This window comes from Cydia amplana, chromosome 17 (assembly GCF_948474715.1).
Source record: "Cydia amplana chromosome 17, ilCydAmpl1.1, whole genome shotgun sequence".
NCBI lineage: Eukaryota > Metazoa > Arthropoda > Insecta > Lepidoptera > Tortricidae > Cydia > Cydia amplana.
The window spans coordinates 9,149,561-9,171,353 of NC_086085.1; the positions used below are offsets into that span (position 1 = coordinate 9,149,561).

The 21,793-nt window shown below is 35.8% G+C and overlaps 1 protein-coding gene across 1 annotated transcript; it reads right to left on the reverse strand.

The window, feature by feature from the left end:
- Window positions 1-6,826: 6,826 nt before the first annotated feature.
- Window positions 6,827-21,661, reverse strand: LOC134655934 (beta-mannosidase). Its single transcript, XM_063511445.1, has 12 exons — window positions 21,473-21,661; window positions 20,852-20,998; window positions 17,425-17,574; window positions 11,934-12,123; window positions 11,310-11,568; window positions 10,861-11,023; window positions 10,652-10,777; window positions 10,179-10,353; window positions 9,261-9,834; window positions 8,471-8,600; window positions 7,597-7,982; window positions 6,827-7,106 (listed from the first exon to the last, which is right to left on the reverse strand). Exons 1-12 carry the CDS (start codon window positions 21,588-21,590, stop codon window positions 6,870-6,872), a joined length of 2,655 nt encoding a protein of 884 aa, XP_063367515.1. The 5' UTR covers window positions 21,591-21,661; the 3' UTR covers window positions 6,827-6,869.
- Between the last annotated feature and the right edge of the window lie 132 nt (window positions 21,662-21,793).

A 21,793-nucleotide genomic window follows, 5' to 3' on the forward strand; every position in this document is an offset into this window, starting at 1 on the left:
TGAACACACAAAGTAATAGGCGTTGCATGTATTACTTTTATGCTCTTGTTATGAATTTGTTAGTTTATCGGCCTCCGTAGCCTAGTCGGTAGTGACCCTGCCTACGAAGCTGGAGGTCCCGGGTTCGAATCCCGGTAAGGGCATTTATTTGTGTGTTCATCACAAATATTTGTTCCTTAGTTATGGATGTTTTCTATGTATTTAAGTACTTATATGTATCTATATATTATATATATCGTCGTCTAGTACCCACAACACAAGCCTTATGAGCTTACCGTGGGACTAGGTCGATTTGTGTAAGATTGTCCCATAATATTTATTTATTATTTATTATTATTTATTTATTAGTTTATACAGAGGAATTTTGAATAACATTAGTTACTAGTCACAGCATTTAACTTCATAACTTAACACATTCACTGCCAGCGACCCACTAGGCGGATTATTTGTTTGTAATAGCTGCTGTTCTTTACAGAGCGGATAATACGTGTTATTAATTACGCTAACAGCGCGTAGCTCGCGCTGAGTGTGCTGACAGTGAATGTGTTAAATGGCCTAGGAAAAGCAATTTAAGTTCCTTGAAAAAACCTCGACTTTTTATTCTATACGTGAGTATAACAAAAAGCCTACTTTAACCCGATCGACTACATACGTGTCAATAGAATTTCATAAATGTCCAGATTTAAAGTTCAAATTAGATAGCATGTTCGTATAACGTGACTCGTATTGAAATGAATCGCCGTTAGTTTGAATTTATCTTCTGTTTTTTGTAAAACCAGGCCTACACAATATTATAACGCATGTCATTATTGGGTACTTTATACAACGAACTTGTAAGTTGTTATGACTAACTTAAAATCCTTCTTGCTTTTAGTCTCTCTATTATTTTTATTAGCGTTTTATCGCCAAATTTATCACGAAGTAAGTATTCAGTGAGAGTTGTTTCGTCTTAGCAAAAATATTACATTATATGTATTTTAAATTTAGATATATTTTCTCACCGGACTATAAATATATTGTATATATATACCTACTAGTTTAAACCTAGCGTAATGCCAAATAAAGGCTTCCAGTATGTCATTGTATGCGCAAATATTTTAAAACGCCTACTGAACAATAATATAGGTATGTAGAACTACGAATGAGAAAACAGGCCAGCGTAAAAAATCTGTGTATAATAATCCGCATTTACCATCAATGATACCTATACTTAATCTCCGTACCTAGGTATATTGTACGTAAAGTACATACGTATGTTATGTAAGTCACTTACGTATGTTCTACTTACGTCGGTCTGTACTACATTATTGATACTATATTCGTATCCAGAATTAGAAAGAATAAACTGACAGTTCGGGGCTGGGCGTATATTTCATGAGATTACCACGTTATTGGTTAATATATTATGTATCTTGTAGTTTGTGTGACTTAAAGTTTATTTTATTCCCGTGGGCTTCATACCTTCTTAAAATAGACCTAATAATATTCAAACTGCCGTCAGGTTTACAATACTAATTCTAGATAAGAGTATAGTATCAAGATTTGTTAATGAATAAGTTACATTTGTTAAGGAGAGAGCGTTGTCCGTACCATAAAGTGCAGTCACCACGAACTTCAAAAGGTTTCGTAAAATGTGCTCCCGATTATCCGATGTCTAGTTATAAGAATGTAAATATTTATTGTATGCTATTATTATTATTTACACGCTGTTTTCTCATTTTTATACATGGTTAAATCTATTTTTTGAAGCCATAGTGGTACTTAGAGTGGTAATTAATGAGCTTTGCAATGCGCTTGTTAATAAGACCTTGTTGGAATCTACTTAGTTTTGAAAAGCAGTTATAACTGTTAAAGTAGATTGCATTCATATTGATGTTGTACTTTTAAATATGTTACGTGCCTAAAACAATTCAAAATTGTGACTATTCAATGGAAACTAATTTGCGTTGCCGTTATGTGTTACAAATCTGAGATTTACCTACTTACTCCGAAATATTCGTAACACCACAAGAGGTTTTAAAAGATAAATGGATAAAGAAATGCCACAGATTACAGGCCGCTTATAATACAACAGAAAACGATCCTTTTAAGGTTTCGCTATATGTATTTTTTAAACCTCTATCATCACTTTCATTCAGTAAATATATAGTTCAGATTATCAAAACAATATTTAAAATAACATATAAGTATATTGAAATCAGCAAAGCCCTTACCAGTTCAGAAGGAATCGTCCAAAAACGAGTTAACTTTATCATAACTAATGCTATGTGGTATTGTATTGCAATGTAATGCACTAAAAATAGTTTATTATACGCGCATATTCGCATTGTGGCAAATAAAAGTAATTATTAATTTGCTTTAAAATTGTTTTTTATTTATTTCATATCCAAAACCATGCTCAGTAGTATAATCAGCTAGTAAAATGACTACAGTTATTCTTAGGTTTTATAAATATTTTTACATGATTCTGCTGGAAGATTTTTAAAGTGTGTTAAGCTGATTATGCCTACTAGTGAGGGTGTTAAGTGAAATGACCTTTTTTTGCTTGATTAAAGCATGAAACTTGGCACAGTTGTTCCTTATATCAAAATAAGCCGATTAAGATCGGTAGCCCGAGGGACCCCCCGCTTAAGCCCGAGTGGGGGGGGGGGGTCAAGTAGCGCCCCGCCCGGCTTCATTCTAAAAATTCTAACAGGCCCCGTTTAGCTAATAGGTCATATTTGGTATCAATTTCGGATAAATAAATAACGTAGAATTCATTTCTGGTATAAAAAAATGCAATTTGTTGAAAAAAAAAATAAAAAAACACAAAAAATCTAATTTTTCAAGTGTAATTTTTGTTTTTTATTTACTGTCAAAATTAAACTGCTTGGTTTTTCTACATACAAAAAATATGACAATAAAGCCTATTTAATGCAGATTTTAAAAACATAACTTTTACTAACCTTTATTAAAAGGAAATTGCATAAAAAAACTTATATCGTCTCGCGCCGGTGAATATCTATTTACCGACATCGGCATCGATATAGACAACATCCGAAGTGCACACTCTGGAGACCGATTAAATGTATTGTTTATTGTTGTAGATTCTATTATAAAGATAGAAAAGCGTACAATTTTTTTTAATGTGTCGTTCAGTGAAAAAGGTACCTTAAAAAATTATCACAGCCAGCCTCGTGTTTGTATAGAAGCATACTCGTATTTAGTTAGTGCCAACCACTCCATGGACTCCATGGTCCCTGTTCTCAATTAATAAAAAGTAAACTGTAAGTATTCTTTAATATACTTGCTTATTACATTATACCACACTTTAATTTTGCGTCTTGTGTATTAATACAGTTCCTTCCCCCGACACATGAATGGGTACATTTCGTCATTCACGTATATATGTCAGTTTCAACCAAATTCTGGCCACAGCAGGGTTGTCAGAATAGTTTGGAAACAGTCGTCTGCTCCTTGCTTTCATTCCCAAGAAGACGGACTGAGCAAGTTTAAAGAGGAACTAAAGTCTGACCCCAAACATATAATCCTATCCTGATAAGGCTGCTTCTATTTCAGTAGTCGATTCATGTAAAGAATTATTTCGGGCATTTTATAATTATTTAGCAACGGCTTTATCTGTAAGTATCACTTTACTTTGCTATACAAGGTTATTTCACCTATCATCATATAAAGGTATAATAAAGTTTTGGCGAATGCTATTTATTTACTGCTATTGCTCCATCCTGTAGGAGCTTGAATCCTTGTATCGGCCAGGCTAAAAAGGGTCCATGCTTAGATCTCACTTTTATACACCTTATATTAAATGGGGAACCCGGGTTCAAATTCTAGAAGGCATTTATTTGTCTGTTTATCGTGAATACTTGTTCCTGAATTACCTATGGATGTTTTGAGTGTATATATCATGTAGTACGCACATCACAAGTCTTATTGAGCTTACAGTATTACAAGGTCGATCGAGAGAATGCTTGGAATACGAGTACGACTCCTGGTTTTTCAGGGCCCGATAGAAATAAATTAGAGTTTAATTTACCATGACGGTAAGCTTCACTTATAACCACTGATCTTTTAGTGAAACTCTAGGTAAATCATTTTGAGACACTGTGTTGTCAAAACTTCGAAGAGTTAAAAGTCCTTATTTATGCCATCGCGAAATTGTGTAGAGAAACATGTCACAAGTAATGTTCCTCGTGAGATTCCGAATACTCCAAGAACCATGAAAAGTCCGATTCATTTAATATGATGGCCCTAGTTGCAGATGCTGTAAAACAGTCATTGCAAGGTATTGATACGCACAGTAGACACGAACGTAGTCATAGCAGCTAGACTAGATTCATGCGTACGAATATTTCCCCAACTACAGGAATTGTGGGCTCACGTTGACACAGTGGAAAACACAATTATATCACATGACACACCATTGCATCCAGGTCAGGGAATTATATTTTAAGCTAATAAAATTATCTATTCTATAAGCTAAGTAAACTATCTTTTATTTACCCTAAAAGAGCGGAAGTCTTACCCCTGTTTCGAGCATTCAGTGGAAAGGGGAAAAAAAGTGAATTCGAAGCATGGAATCTGTTCAGAGTTCAACCAAACCACTACAAGGATTCAAGCTCTTACAAGATAGAGCAATAGCAGTGGCTAAAAGCATTCCCCTAAAATACTATAGTAGTTTATGCAACAGTGATATAATAAGGGTTCTTAAAATTCAAGGGTCGAAGTTACAAAACGAGACGTAGTCGAGTTTTGTAAAAAAAGACCCGAGAATTTTAAGAACCAATTATGAGCTGTTGCATACATTACTTTTTCTATGACAGCTGCAGCAAAAAAAAAAAAAAGAAAAAAAAAAAGAGTTATTATTAAAAAAAAAGAGTTATTATTAAAAAAAAAGAGTTATTATTAAAAAAAAAGAGTTATTATTTTAAAAAAATTGAGTTATTATTTAAAAAAAAAAGAGTTATTATTGTAAATGAAAACATACCTCTTTCAATCAAGATGATCGGAACTTGTATCTTTAAAAAAAATAAAGCAGTTGTATTATACTCATAAGATGACTGCTAGCAGTCATCTTATGAGCCTATAGACAAAGCATTCAAATGACATTGCTTTAGATATCACTGTCAGTCATTTAATTGACACATTTAAGTGCTGGAGTAGAAAAAAATGTTATTATATGATCGGTAATAAGTGCAATATTGAAGAAGGCAAGTTACACCGGGATATTGAAATGAAGAGTTGTATAATGTTATACCTGTTCTATGAGACTAAGTCACTGCTAAGTTATTTTATTATTAAATTCCATAATGTATACCTACTTCTAACAAAAGGGAGTCATATAAATTCCCTATTACGCGCAGTGTACCGAGGGGTTGATGTTTAGGTTCAGACGTTAGTTCGTCGTCAAACTTGCTCAGTCCGTCAGACTTCTTGGGAATGGAAGCAAGAAGCAGACGACGGGTTCCACACTGGTCTGACACCTGATTTGGTCAGAGTATGAAACTGACCAGAAATAAATGCAAACCGGAATAAAAAACGCGATGCAACTACATGAATGATGAAATGTACGCATTTATGCGTCTGGGGAAGGAACTGTATTATGACACAAGACGCAAAATTAAAGTGTGGTAGGGTAATTCGCCAGTAACTGGCCACTTTTAGTAAATGGCCACCCAAAACCAAAAATTCATTTTAGGCTAGCCAGTGGCCAGTTATTGAAAGCTGGCCAGTTTTTGGAACCTTATACTAAAATGAATTCTGTTTATAGGTGAATAGAATTCATTTTTAGTTTAGAGCGGCTAGTTATTAAAGCGGCCAGTTACTGGCAAATTATTCTATAATGTAATAAGTAAGTAGATTAAATAATACTTACAGTTTACTTCTTACTCATTGAGAACAGGGACCATGGAGTCCATGGAGTGGTTGGAATTAACTATGCTTCTATACAAAAGAGAGGCTCTATGAAAATTTTTTCCAAGGTCCCTTTTTTCACTAAACGACACATTTTTTTTCTAATCAAATATTATGTACGCCTTTCTATCTTTAATATATGATCTACAATAATAAACAACACATTTAGTCGGTCTCCAGAGTGTGTACTTCGGATGTTGTCTATATCGATGCCTTAGTCGGTAACAAGATATTCACCGGCGCGGGACGATATATGTTTTTTTAATGCAATTTCTTTTTCATAAGGGTAAGTAAAAGTTATGTTTTTTAAATCTGCATTAAATAGGCTTTATTGTCATATTTTTTGTATGTAGAAAAACCAAGCAGTTTAATTTTGACAATAAATAAAAAACCAAAAGTACACTTGAAAAATTATTTTTTTGTGTTTTTTTTTTTAATTTTTCTACAAATTGCAATTTTTTTATACCAGAAATGAACTCTACGTTATTGATTTATCCGAAATTGATACCAAATATGACCTATTAGCTAAACGGGGCCTGTTAGAATTTTTAGAATGAAGCCGGGCGGGGCGCTACTTGACCCCCCCCCCCCTCTCGGGCTTAAGCGGGGGGGTCCCTCGGGCTACCGATCTTAATCGGCTTATTTTGATATAAGGAACAACTGTGCCAAGTTTCATGCTTTAATCAAGCAAAAAAAGGTTCGACCTTTTTTTGTTACTTAAAACCTTAACTATACTGTCATTGCGTTCACGTTCCCTGTCCGGGTGCCCCAAATGCGGGGTAATAAACCATTATTTCAGGAGTCCGTGAGTCCACTTATGAGGTCACAACTTCACAGTGGAAGCACACTTGGACGTGTGACTTTGTCACATAATTTTGTATGGGAACAGTAAGCAATATGTATTATTATGTATATAAATACTCGTATTGGAAATTTTATAAAACTGCACATTTTAAACATTATTCCTGCACATAATAATGATAGTGTATGGATTTCTCCAAGTCTTGCGGTGACATCTGCTTATTGCTCACATAGTTGACCGTGATGCGCGGGTCGGTCACTATGATTCCATTATCTTCGAACCGGCCAGGCTTCTGTGTCTCCAGCCACAGGAACAGAACTACTGTATCTGTGGTTATTTCCACTGTGTACCGAAATCCGTCCGTAGAAGGTTTGATGTTGCTTAAAACGTTAATCTGTAACAATTTTAAAATTCACTCAATTGGAATTCCACAGGAATTGTAGACACTTGAAATAAATGCGATCACAGTCAACTAATAGGAGTGAAAAAATTCATATTATTTTTCTACAGTTCGTTTGTTTTAGCATTAGAAATAAGGTAAACAATCATGACGTGTCTTTTTATTGAAAAACACGTTTTAAAAATAAATAATGGCAAATATGTTACAATTATGAATCTATAATACGATCATTTATATTCTTCTGCTTTCATAAGTAATAGTTACTGATTTTTAAAAAGAGCTTTTCAATTAAAAGACATGTCAAAATCGCTTACCTTCTTTCTAATGCTAAAAAAAACGAACTATAGAACGGGTGAGGTGTTCAAAGCGACTTTCAAACGCTTTTATTATCTTAACGATAAAGTTATGTTTAAGAACTTTATTTTGAAAATCCGGACCGCTTAGCAACTTCTGCTGCTGACTGTAAAAGGTATTGACCACCTACCTGAATATTTGGTTTCTTCAATCCTTTGACGGACTTGAATGGAGTTGGGAAAACATAATTGTATGGTGAAGAACTAACTCCATCCGCAACTAAAGAGAACCTTAAAAACACTTCATTAATGTCCTCTTTCCATAACGCTATACTAATAGGGACCTTTATTGATGACAACGGGTTTGCGTTGGCGGCGATTAGTATTGATCGCATTGGCGTTGTGCTGGTCCAGTTGAAGAAATCAACGGTTATGATTCCACTGGTTATGGGGACAAATCGGTCATTTAACAGGTAAATGTCCACATCGTGGGTTAGCAGCAGTCTAGGTGACACTAAGACTGGCGCGAAGAAGGATTTGGCAAAATAATGGAGCATCTTCCATTTGCCACCGTACTCTGAAAGTGATAGAAGCGTTCAAATAAGCACGTGTAGAATAAGGTCCGTAACATACTTAAATACTTTAAAAGGATTTAAAAATATCTACTGGCTTTCTTGAAATACTCCCGTGTAGGTGTAATATTTCTAATTTTACTTTCGTTATCATCAACTTGGCATTCTTGGCAGTGACAATGTACGGCCGCGTCATATTACGTACAACTTGGTGATTTAGCGTGGTCGGAGTCTTTTTAAATTATCTCTTATTGTTAACAAACATTAGGTAAAGTGAAATTGAACGACGTTTTAAGGCAATAAGTTTTACAGACATTAAATATGTTACAATTAATAAAGTCTGTCAAACAACATTGTCAGTAGAAAAAGGCGCGAAATTAAAATTTTCTATGGGATAACTCTTCGCGTCTACAGTTTTTAAATTTGTCGCTTTTTTCTACTGACGGAAATGGCTTAGCAGACTATCATAAATGTTTGTAAATCAACCACAAACCAATGCCAGACCAAGACGGAGCCTGCCAGACATCGTTCAGTTGCCAGTACAAAGCGCCCATAGTGTACCAATCGGCTCGGCTCTGCCGATAGAATTCCGTTTCCGCTTTCATCGCCATTGCTTGTGATATCTAAAAAATATGGTATATTTGGGGTTAATACATCTTCTGAAGTGAAAATAATGATACATTATATAGGTAGGTTAACGTCTGCCCCCCTCAAACGATCGGCCCTTTCAACCTTAATATTTTTCATTTCTCATGCTCTGAAAGAGGGTCATTGTTATTCTAAAAGGTGTGCAGAAACGTATGTTTCTGCACTAGAGCATTTAACTTTCCAAGTACGATTTTATATTCATGTTTTTAAGATAAACAATTGAAATTTGGTTTTAAATGGATTTGTTATACAATTTCCATTCTGATTTTTTACTCCCCATTCCATAAATAACGATTTTTTTACCTAAATTGCTAATTGAAAGTACCCTCGAGAAACAGTATAAAAATACTCAGTCATGTTTTTTTAAAATCACATGCATTTTAATTTCCTCGAATACGAGATTTCGAATACGAAATGAAAAGTAGAGTGTTCTACTCCGGTGAAAGACATAATTTAAGCCTCGGACTATTGGCGCTCTCACTGCATTCGAGCACCAAACTACCTCGGCAGAAATGAGTGCCTTTCACCCCTTGGTTAACAATCTACTATAAATAAAGACTGATAAAGGCAACAATGGTATATATCGGTAGTTTACCCTATCTCTACTTGTATGTGGATCAAAACTGCGAACTTACTTGACTATAGTAAACAAATTTTTCAAAATATTTCGTATCACTTTTATCCAATCGGAAATAACGATTCATTTGGTCTTGAATAAAACCGTATCCACCCGGACTATGCTGCCTGTGAACAGAATATGGGCTATCCACTTGAAAGTCAGACTCATTATTCGTCGCAGTTCTCATCGTTGCGAGAGACGGCAGAGACTGAAATCCATACTCGGACGCAAACCTCGTCTTGGGATAAATATTTTGATTCCAATTGTCTAAAAGATAATTGTAGTAATGTGTGTCTCCATAATGCGGGTCATAAGGATGCTCTGATATGTAACCTTCTTCCTCAGACTCTTTTCCATTTGACGGACTGGAGGCTATGTAGCGACGACCGGGATCCAAACCTTCCACGATGGGTTTAATGGTGTCTACGTAAAGTTTTACATATTCTTTCTTGTATTTCATGAACTGAGGGTTAGTGAAATACCAATTGCCCCGCAAAGCAGCTTCGTTTTCATTATTGCCAGCCCAGATTGCGATTGACGGATGGTGCTGAAGATTGATCACATTTTGTTCAATTTCCACCTTGACGGTTCTGAAATTAAAATCAATATAAAATCAAAGCCAAGGACGGGCTGGGCTAGTGTTTTACTCCATTCTTCGTGTGATTTTAGTCGCCAGGCAATCTGCGAGATGATAAAATGTAGTATCCACGTATAGCCACGTGTAGCTTGCCAAGCGGACCCCAGGCTCCCATGAGCCGTGGCAAAATGCCGGGACAACGCGAGGAAGATGATGATCCACGTATATTCAGCTGTCGTCATAACTAAAAACAAGCAAGCATCAAGTACTTTTCTGTCATATCGGGGTTTGTTAAACAGTCAAGTACCGAGTGTCAAAAATTAAAAAAATACACGGCCCTATACACTTGGAACTTACTTAAGAAACTCATCGTCGGCTGGATACATCGAGCAAGCGAACAGGAAGTCTTGCCAGATGAGTATGCCGAGCTGGTCGCAACGCTGATAGAAGTAATCTGACTCGTACACCCCGCCGCCCCAAACTCGTAGCATGGCCATGTGCGCCTCGCGGGCAGATAGCAGGAGCTCATCCACTGTAGGTGTGATGTTTTAAATGTTTTAATTGATATAAACTTGTGACTATATAAGCCGTATGTCGCGTACCTAATATATTTAAGGGTGTAGCTGCCAAAGTAGCGGCTACAATAAATATCATGCAGTATTTTACGCATAATTCCGTTGTTTATACTCGTATAGAATACTTTTACAGCCCATCTCAGTCGAGTCAACTGGGAAGAATATAGACATTCCAAGTGAATTTTGAACCTAATTGTAATTTTGATTAATTCGGACTTTACAAAAGCGACCGACGGGCGGAAATGCCAAAATTACCTGTTTTCTTATCGCTCCCAAGTTCAGGTAGGATATTTGCAGGTATCCAGTTTGAGCCTTTCATGAAGATGGGATAACCATTGACTTTGAAATAAAAGGAAAGGCCTGGTCCCGCTGTATCATTGCCTAGAAATCAGAATGAATACTTAAACATACAGTTGACAGAAAATCATTGATCAAATTTCCATACAAGTCCTAAATAAACTTACAAGGTAATAGAGAAGTGTCTTCCTCTACAACTTCCACAATGCGAAAGCCGATTTGTCTGTGTATTTCATAAGTTTCTTTAGAATCATCTGAAGTAAACCTCAAATCCAAATCATACAACGGCTGGTCTCCGAACCCATTAGGCCACCAAAGACTTATAACGTTCTAAAACAAACACAGAAGATTATGTCAAACAAGATTATATTAATAAATCACCCGTAGTTTATGAAAAAGGATAGTTAGATTGTTGCAATGTTATTTCGTAAACAGTACAATCAATGGTTCTTGTAGGTGTCAAGATTATTTCGTTCGGTTGATAACTTTGATAAAACTGCTAACTTTGAAAAAAATATTCTTAAATTCACCAATTCTTCTTACAAGCTTAACTTAGCGGTTTCTTGATATATCATCCAGGGGTTTAGGTACTAAATGTTTTTTAAATATTGTTAACCTCGCTAATATTCATATTAAGTTCAGCTTCACTGGTCCCATCGTCTCTTGTCGTAGATTGAAAAACTCTATCCACAGTGAGCGTTTGTGCTCCATTTACTTTTATCGAAGTCCTGATTCGTCCGTCAATTCGTTTCCTCTTGCGACAGGACTCCAAATGTGCCACTATCTTTAGGTCCCAATGCGCACCAACTTTCTCCGCATGCGTTGTCACTGATCGAATAATAGCGGAGTTGTAAAATTCAATATATGCTGGTTTCCTAGAAAGTATACAATCAATCAGTTTTGGTCAGTTTTGACTTTGAAAAATTGATTTAGTATGATGGGTTAGCACATTGTTACTGGTGAATTCTCAATGCAACTTCAGACTCCGGTACCGTTAAAAGATGTAATCGTCTTTCGGTAGATGTCGCTATACGCCGCCCCAAAGGCGTGTATGCATAAAGGAAGGAATGGAAAGATTTGCGATGTCCTGGTAGGGTTCCGTAACTCAATTGATTAAGAGCAACACACGGATTGTGGAGGATGCGGGTTCAAGTCCTGCCGGAAGCGTAACTTTTATCCATTTTTTCCTTTAATATAAAATTTGACCAAACACACTAATTTGATTTTATAAGATATGTACCATAATCCCACTGATGGAAAGGCCGGGCCCCAATCCCACGCAAAAGACGCCTGCATCTTGCGCAGTTGGTTGGCGTGGCACTCGCCATTGTAGACATCCGGGAGACACTCAGGTGCTGCGAAGTGCTTCTCCGAGCGTAATTGAGCTGCTTCTACTGGCGATACGAAAGTTATTCTGATCTCATTATCTCCTGTCTGCAATGAAGTAAGTGCGTATTGCCATTATAAGAGAGTTACAACGTATTATATTTGCCAGTAATAATTGAATACAGTTAGAGCATAGAATATGATTATGATTGTGAATATTTATTTATTTTATTTCTTTATTTCTTTATTTCATTGTAGCCATGTTCATAATTCAGTAAGGTGTTACAAGTATAAAGCGGTAGGTACATGACACCCTGTAAGGGCACACAATATGATTATCCTTAAACTAAAAACATATATGTACATTAACTTAACTTATTTTATTTTAGGTATATTGCGCATGTATCCCGTACCATAACAGTGCAAGTTAAATTTATTTATTTATTATTATTATATTAAGTCAATAACAGCATAGGAATTATAATAAGTTTATAATTTCGCAATACAAATTATAGGCTTAAATAAAATAAAAATTATATGAGGATTGTTTACATTTACAATATTATTATTATTAAGATGTCAGTGGGTAGGTACATAAGGTGAGTTACTTATAATTATAATAGTGATCGGTCGTTCAGAAATTCATCTATTGAGTAGTATGCTTTGTCAAGCAACATTTTCTTTAAAGCAGTTTTAAATTTTTTGTCATTGGGTTCCTGCATAATATGATCGGGCAGTTTGTTAGTTATTGTGACACATTGATAGAATGGGCCCTTCTTGCACATGGCTAACTTCGTGTTTGGTATGGCTAGCTTGTTTTTTGATCTATTTCTACTGTTACAGACTTGGCTTTTGGTTTGGAATAGTTCAGAGTGCTTCCTGACAAAACGTGCTACTTCTAAGATGTAAATACAAGGCAAGGTAAGTAATTTAAGTTGTATGAAGTGCGGACGGCAACTGTTTGGTATTTGGGTGTTAGTCAAGATACGGACACATCGCTTTTGCATGATAAACAAATCATAGGTATCTGTGCTGGAGAACCACAAGACCACACCATAGCGGAGCCACGCGTAGGCGTATGCGTAATATGCTGTTATTGAAGATTCAAGGTCTGTATTTCTTTTAAGAATACTGAGAGCGTAGACAAACCGTGAAAGTTTTGTTTTTACGTCCTGAATATGGCTCTTCCAGTTAATACATGTATCTATCGTTATCCCTAATAATTTACTTTCGCTAACTTCTTCAATCGGCTCACCATTTATTTCTAATTTTATTTCCAGTGGTTTTTTTTGGTAGGGTTTAAATTGGAGAATTTTGGTCTTTTTAAGGTTTATTAATAGGTTATGATCTGTTAGCCAATCGGTAACTTTTTGCATAATTTGTTGTAGGCGTTCGTTACATTCTGTACTACTTTTGGTGCCAATGAGTAGCGACACGTCATCAGCAAACATTATACATGTTGTGTCTATCGTTTTCGGCAGGTCATTTATGTATGCCAGGAAAAGTAAACATGATATCACGGATCCTTGTGGGACAGAGCACGTAGTTTGGCACATTTGCGATGTGATTGTCCTAACCTCTTTCGACTCCTGATGGTAGTATTCTAGTTGTACCTGTTGGTATCGGTTCTGTAGGTATGACTTAATCCACTGGTAGGCAGTACCTCTGATTCCCATATTGTGAAGTTCATTTAGCAAAATAGGATGGGATACCCTATCATATGCTTTGGACATATCTAGTAGTATCCCTACAGCATATTGTTTATTATCTATTAAGTTTAAAGTTGATTGTATGTATTGTACTACTGCAAGTTCCGTGGAGCATTTTTTCCTAAAGCCATATTGATTACTGTCTAATAGGTTATATTTTTCGAAGAATGAGTAAATACGGTTTGACATAGTTTTTTCGTAGACTTTCGATAGCGCAGGAAGCAAGGAAATGGGTCTGTATTGATTTACATCGTGTTTGTTGCCACCTGGTTTTAGAATGGGGCGTATCACCGATATTTTAAGGGCGTCCGGAAAAGTGCCTTCATTATACGACTGGTTTATCATCCATGACAAAGGCGTACTTAGTTCCGATGCACATAGTCTGAGTAGTGCCGGGGGAATTTCATCCGTACCGTAACTTTTTTTATTTTTTATATTTCTCAGTATGTTATATATTTCGCGATCGGAGGTATGTCGAATAAATATGGAGTTTAGTACGGGGGTAGAACGCGAGCGCTCTGTCGCACACATCGCCGCCGTCGGCGCGGGCGCTATCGGTCGCGGTGATGACTCACCCACCGTTGCGAAGTGCTTGTTGAATGTATCTGCCGTTTGTTGGGGCGATTCTAAAATATTATTCCCGACTTTTAAACTTATATTTTGGTTTGATTCTTTTGTGTTTCTTTTAGTTACAGTTTTTACAATATTCCACATTGACTTTATTTTATTATTAGATTTTTTTATGTAATTAGCATATGATATTTTCTTCGATTTATATATACATTTTTTTAGGATTTTTTCGTATGTTTTATAATGTTTAGTAATAATGTCATTTTTAAAATAATTTACAATTATTTTAAGCAATCTTTTATTTTTACATGATCTTTTTAAGCCTTTTGTCAACCAAGTGTATTTATTTTTGTTTCCTAGATGTATTAGCTTAATTTTCTTTTTAGGTATATGTATATTTAGAAGTTGTTTCAAACGGTCCGTAAACAAGTTAAAGTTTGTGTTCGTATCGTTTGTCTCAGATATTATTTGGGCCCAGTGGATGTTTTTAAGAGATTCTTTAAACTTTAACATGTTTACCTCGCTGAAAATCCTTGTTTCGGAAAACCAATGACCTTGCTTATTTTCTAGCTGCGTTTTCTTGGTGACAATTTCATACAGTAAACCCTTATGGTCCGATATGCCGTGGTCTTTTACATTGATTTTATAATTTGTCATGTTTGTAAATAATAGATACACGTACTTGCATTATTCACTTCCCTAGTTGGTTCGTTAACAACTTGTTTCGAATTATAACACATCATAGTATCTATTAGTTTCTTCGAATTTATACTATTCACTTGGACATTAATGTTAAAATCACCTGTTATAATTATGTTTTTATTTTGTTCACAGTGTTTGATTTTATCTAATAATTTGTCAAGACAGTGGAAGAATGTGTCTACTTCCCGATCCGGCCTGTAAATATTAATCAGAATAATTTTTTCCTCGGGGATTTCTACCCCACAGCACTCCACGATGTACTCCTGGGACAGCGCTGCGATGTCTGGCCGTTCTTTGTATTTAACTTGTTTTTGAAGCAGAATTGCCACGCCGCCTCCTTGTCGGCATTTGCGATAATAAGCCGCTGCGTAGTTGTATCCATTCAATTGAATTAAATCTTTTTGTGTTTCTGAGATCCAGGTTTCAGACAAACATGCTACTTGGATAGTTTTACTGTTTATAAACGTATCTAGTATATCAGCTTTATTTTTTAAACTTTGCATGTTTTGTACGTATATTTGGAATTTAGTCTCGAAAGGAATGTGGTGTTTGCTGGTTGTCGTATAAATGATTTTTTTCTGCCTGGTCAGACGTATGAGAGGTTGATGGGGTTGCTGACGTCCTAGTTTTGTCCTGTTTATTTATGTTTATTATATCTTTTTGAACTTCTTGTCTCGGAACTATTTCGGTGTGAGCTGTAGCAGTCTCTGACATCTCCGTGTATCGTTTCCCGTTGATTATTAATATATTGTTTTTGATTACGGCGTGGTGGCCTTCTCGCCGAGCGTTATGGAGCTTTTCTTGAAGTTTTTTTCTAGTTTGTAACGCTTCTTGTTCCAGGAACTCTGTTATGGATAAGCCGGTTGCTCTAAACAATTGTTTATTCTCGAGTAGAAATTTCGTCACTTTTTTGCTTAGGAGTTCTATAACTATTGGTCTTTTATTACCTTTCCTGCCTATCCTAGTAAGATCTTCGACATAATTGATAAGGTTCACGTCCATTATTTCCTGGAAGACGTTAATTACACGGTCATAAAGTTCGTTTTCTGTTTCCCAGTAGTTGTAGGTGAGCCCATGTAGCACAATTTTTTTGCAGTTGTTGCCTGATCCATTGATATTGACAGGGTGTGACTTTATAGTTTGCTTCGATTGAGTCATGGCTTCTTTTAAGTCGTGGATTTCCTTCTGTAGTTTTCTGTTTTCGGTTTCAAGTATTGATATAGTCTGATTAATTTTTTGTAAGTTGGTTTTTTGGTTGTTTTGTTCCGATTGTAATGTATTTATTTTAAGTAGGGTGTCGTTTTTTAGATTAGTTATTGCCCCATTAACTTGTAAGGTGATAAATGACTTTAAGTCTGTAGTTATTGACTGTTTGCTTTCATAAAGCTTTTCGTGAAGTTTTCTGTCTAAGAGTTCCTCGAATTGCTGCAAAATATTGTTTGGTAGCATGGGTGTTGTTTGTTGTTGAGGTCCGCTAGGTGTAAATAGGGTGTTATTCAGAGTGTCACCGGGTACGCTTAAGTTTTCATCCATTAGGCTATCTATAGAATTTAAGTTATCGATAGACATGTTAGTGTCATTTATTTCGGCGTAATCTGATTTTCGCACGGGTGTGTTGTCATTTCGCCGACGGCGGGTTATGTTCGAGCAGTCTGGACAGTGCCATAACCGATTAATTTCATAATTCCTGGTCATAAATTGTGCTGTTGTAATATTTAAACACTGGTAATGGTACTCAGCATTGCATGCCACGCATCTTAGAATCTCATTCGGGACGAGAGCAAGTTCACATGCTTTGCAATTCATTTTTATATTGGTCAGTATTGTACCTTAGGCAAGCGCAGTGAATCACTCACTCGGTAACAGCTGGTGCGGCGCACAGTAGGTAGTGGCGATGCAGTAGCGATCTGACCCGAAGATGTACGAAGAGTTGGGGTCACTGAACGCGTATCACTAACTGACCGCAAGATCGAGCCGTTTGGCTCGTTTTTAAAAAATCTATAAACTTAACACTGTTATATCTTTGTAAGTGCGCGCACTATTTAAAAACGGATTTCACTATTGGATAGCTGGTTCTTCCCTGATCACTTTGATGTATAGCACTACTACATTTGCGCACTTTAACTATTTTTTATGGTTATTATATCGCGGTGACGATTAGTATACGTGCTGTCGCGCTCGCTCGCTCGCGCTCTTTTTGATTTTGATCAACACTGGTGTCACGACTCGACACAAAGATGAAGAAGAATGAATTATTTTTAAGTCTGCCTTTGCACGTCGTCATATTCTCGCAGTGCAACATTGGTATGCTATTTTAAAGCATCCTCATAAGTGTAAAAAGGAATCTTCTATCTAGAGAAAAAGTTATGTTACTTGTCTTACTTTAAACCCTCAAGAAATACTTATATTGTTCAAGCGGCTTACTTGCCTTCAACTGCGACTTGATGTCAAAGACGTACCGCACGAACATATTGTTCGTGCTACCGACGGGACTCCCATTTACTTCGACGAAAGCCACCGTATCGACGCCTTTAAGAACCAAGTGAGCAACATTCGTGTCCGGTAACTGGTTTACTAAAATATAAAACAGACAAACGTTACTGACCTGTTATATTCGCCCGAACAATATAAACTCGATACCCATTCTTTTTTGTCATGAATTCTTGTCACGAAAAAGACATATTAAAAACTAGTGGCTCTGTGAGCTCTAGACCTCGCGAGCATAGCTTATTGGGACCGTGCACGATGACAGCGCCACACAGCGGTTTGATCAATCAACAATACAAAGATTTTAATTTATTAAAAAAAATACGAAGTTTAAGTGAAAAAAAAATACAAAAAAAGTCACAAAATGCGCCATGATAGTTCTTAGCTAAGCTGTCGAAATTCGGCTACTCATTCTCGAGTATAAACTAAATATCTAAATACCGCCTAAACCAGCAATACAATTTTTCTGCATTTTTTGCCATTTACTATGTAAATATGTCTCAAAAAGAAAATACTCTTATGATATCGATACGACTATTTGTTTAAGCGCGAGGTATCAAAACTCCTCCATTTTTGAAAATTTCCAAAAACGGGATTGACAAAAAATTCCATTTACTCATAGAATCTGGTCACAAAAGGGTATAGCCGGGTAAGCATGGCCAAACTGCCCTTAGCGAAAAAAACAATTTCCTTTTACAGGATTATTAACCTATATATAAGTAGTGCTTTCACCAAATATTAAGCCTCAAATGCTTCAGATTTAAAAAAAAATGCAAAAACAGAAAAATCATTTTTATTTTATTACAGCCAAAGTACTAATCCGATTTCTTTGTAATTTGTGTATGTTGTATATATAATTAAGGTCGGTTTCTGAAAAAAACTATATTGAGTTATCTCTTAAAATAATAGTAAAAAATTGAGATGAAAATTTTCAGAAAAATAAAAAAAATACGTGCGAGATAGCGACAGTTATCAAATTTACATATTTTATGTAGAATTTAATAATGTTAAACATATATTTTTTTCAAAAATTAAAATCGGGATTAACAGTGTGAAAAACTCGAATTTGTAACATCCCATAATACTCTCTCTTCATACAAGCAAAGCTAAGCAGTCATAAACGAATGAAGTATATTGTGAACGCAGTCTTTACGAATTTGAATTTAGAATGTGACGTATTTTATATTTTATTCATCAAAGGAACAGACATTTTTCAATCGTTAACGCTCTGTATAAAATTCGTGCATATTTTCCTGTTACCGCGCTTTTTTAGGGTTCCGTAGTCAAATGGCAAAAAACGGAACCCTTATAGATTCGTCACGTCTGTCTGTCCGTCTGTCCGTCCGTATGTCATAGTCACTTTTCTCCGAAACTATAAGAACTATACTGTTGAAACTTGGTAAGTAGATGTATTCTGTGAACCGCATTAAGATTTTCACACAAAAATAGAAAAAAAAACAATAAATTTTTGGGGTTCCCCATACTTAGAACTGAAACTCAAAAATTTTTTTTTCATCAAACCCATACGTGTGGGGTATCTATGGATAGGTCTTAAAAAATGATATTGAGGTTTCTAATATCATTTTTTTCTAAACTGAATAGTTTGCGCGCCAAAGTGGTAAAATGTGTGTCCCCCCCCCCCCCCCCCGTAACTTCTAAAATAACAGAATGATAAAACTAAAAAAAATATATGATGTACATTACCATGTAAACTTCCACCGAAAATTGGTTTGAACGAGATCTAGTAAGTAGTTTTTTTTTAATACGTCATAAATCGCCTAAATACGGAACCCTTCATGGGCGAGTCCGACTCGCACTTGGCCGCTTTTTTTTTAAATCTCTGAATGCCGTTCGCCCTAGCCGCATACAGCCACGGAGTTTAAGGTCCGCGCTCAGCAAAATAAGTTGCGTTCTAAATTCAAATTGCGTTGGGAATATAACTTTCTAGTATAACGTACAAGTTATTTTGTATGAAGAGAAGGTATGATGGGATGTTACAAATTCGAGTTTTTAACACTGTTAATCCCGATTTTAATTTTTGAAAAAAATATATGTTAAACATTATTAAATTCTACATGAAATATGTAAATTTGATAACTGTCGCTATCTCGCATGTATTTTTTTTATTTTTCTGAAAATTTTCATCTCAATTTTTTACTATTATTTTAAGAGATAATTCAATATTATTTTTTTCAGAAAGCGACCTTAATTGTATATACAACATACCCAAATTACAAAGAAATCGGATTAGTACTTTGGCTGTAATAAAATAAAAATGATTTTTCTTTTTTTGCATTTTTTTTTTAATCTGAAGCATTTGAGGCTTAATATTTGGTGAAAGCACTACTTATATATAGGTTAATAATCCAGTAAAAGGAAATTGTTTTTTTCGCTAAGGGCAGTTTGGCCATGCTTACCCGGCTATACCCTTTCACAAGAATCGGTTGAGAATTGTGACCTGTAGAGGAGAACATCCGGACATACAAAAGCAAAAATCCCGAGTCAAAACGTAGACCTTCGCTACGCTTCGGTCAATAACAAAAAAATAGTAAGAAGTACACAGGCGAACTTATCCCTTTGAGGGATCTCTTCCAGTTAACCTGATATTCTTTTGTTCTCTCATCAAGGATTGAAAAAGTAAAGGTAGGTAAGTTATTTTTTACCACACCTTGGAAAGGGTACTTCACAAACTGATAAGTGGATTTTATCCACATGTGTAGAAAAGTAATATTATGCAAATGTTCAGTTGTTTGCTCATGTTGGCTGATATAATTGACTTTTAAATGCTGATTTTGAATGATAAATAGGTGAGGTGAAACATTTTGTGTTTCACTCGGGAGCAAAGTTTGTTTAACCCTCGTGCCTTGATACTCTCGCAAGATTCTACTTTTCGAAACACTCGCTACGCTCGTGGTTAAATTTAGGATCTTTCGCTTGCTTGGATGTTAATATTAGCAACATACAATATACTTTGCCCCTTGTAAGAAAAGTAACTATTAAAAATGGTTTATTTTAGAAAATACGTAGTAAATAATACCTAATGAAAGTAGATGTGAGAATACTATCGATGCAAAGACCAACTATAAGACTGAAACGATAGGTACATCAATATGTTGTACAATTAACCAAATTTTTGAAGTGAAAACTTCTTTAGCGGCGCTGTGCACTTTTTGAGGTGGGTAAAAAATGTTAAACTCGCGACAGGTCACGTGACCGACAGATTGAAAATTCGTAAGACGGACACGTGACCTGATCGAAAAACTGTTACAATGTCATAGAGTTTTCACTTCTGCCGGCACTCCCGGAGTGCAACCCGTTGTTTTTTATATACATTTATTTTAACCAAATTAAAACTAATAGTTACTTGTCACTCGTCCAGTGTAAGTCCAGGAGTCGTAAGCAACCCATCTCGAGGCCACGTCATTAAAACCCGAGAGGATGTCGCCAATTACTCCCGCCTTCTGCAGGTCCGAGTAGATGCCGCCGGGCACCGAACCGCGGCCTGTTATTGCTGTAAAATACAACGGTCAAAACTAATTTAATACATGTCAGCGTACACTGCGTACGTTTCTGTTAGTTCAGCTAGATAGGCCAGGATAGATGGTATCTCGATGATAGCAACAGTTCTTAGACAGATATTAAACTAATGGGATTCTTTCATTAAACTAATGGGAAGGGTATCTGCTGTGACACAGCATACCCAAATTTTGTCATTTTTATTAAGAAGTTAAATTCGTCCCAGTGAATATACTTCCTGCTATAGCATTATTTTTTGTGTTTCCTGTTAAAAACACAAAACCTGGCCAAATAAGCTATATATACTGGGTCAACCAAATCTTGTCAGTAAATAGGAACAAAAAAACTATACTCATCCTTTTTTTTTGGGTGCTAGTACTAACTAGTGTAAGACAAAGATAGTACAATTCTCTCTGTCTATGTTTGAAGTCCTTTGACAAACTATAGTTTCAATGTGAAATATACTCACATCCATTTTTACTTTCAAATGTCCATGTTACGTCCGAATTGGAGGAAGACAAATCGATCACATGAATACAGACCACACTGCCTAAACAAAAGACAATCAGGACAAGTAACGTCTGCATGACTCCAATGCCCGGCGTAAACAGAGTAAACAAGAATACTAATTCTTTGTCCGGTAAACAGATAACGGTCACAGTATAGTGGAGCATTAATGGCTATATTTGCTTGTTCACAATTTGTCGATAATATCGATAGCTATTATCACTGTCGCGCGGTTGGCAAACCGCACATATTATGGTCGTTAAATTAACGAGCTCAAACAATT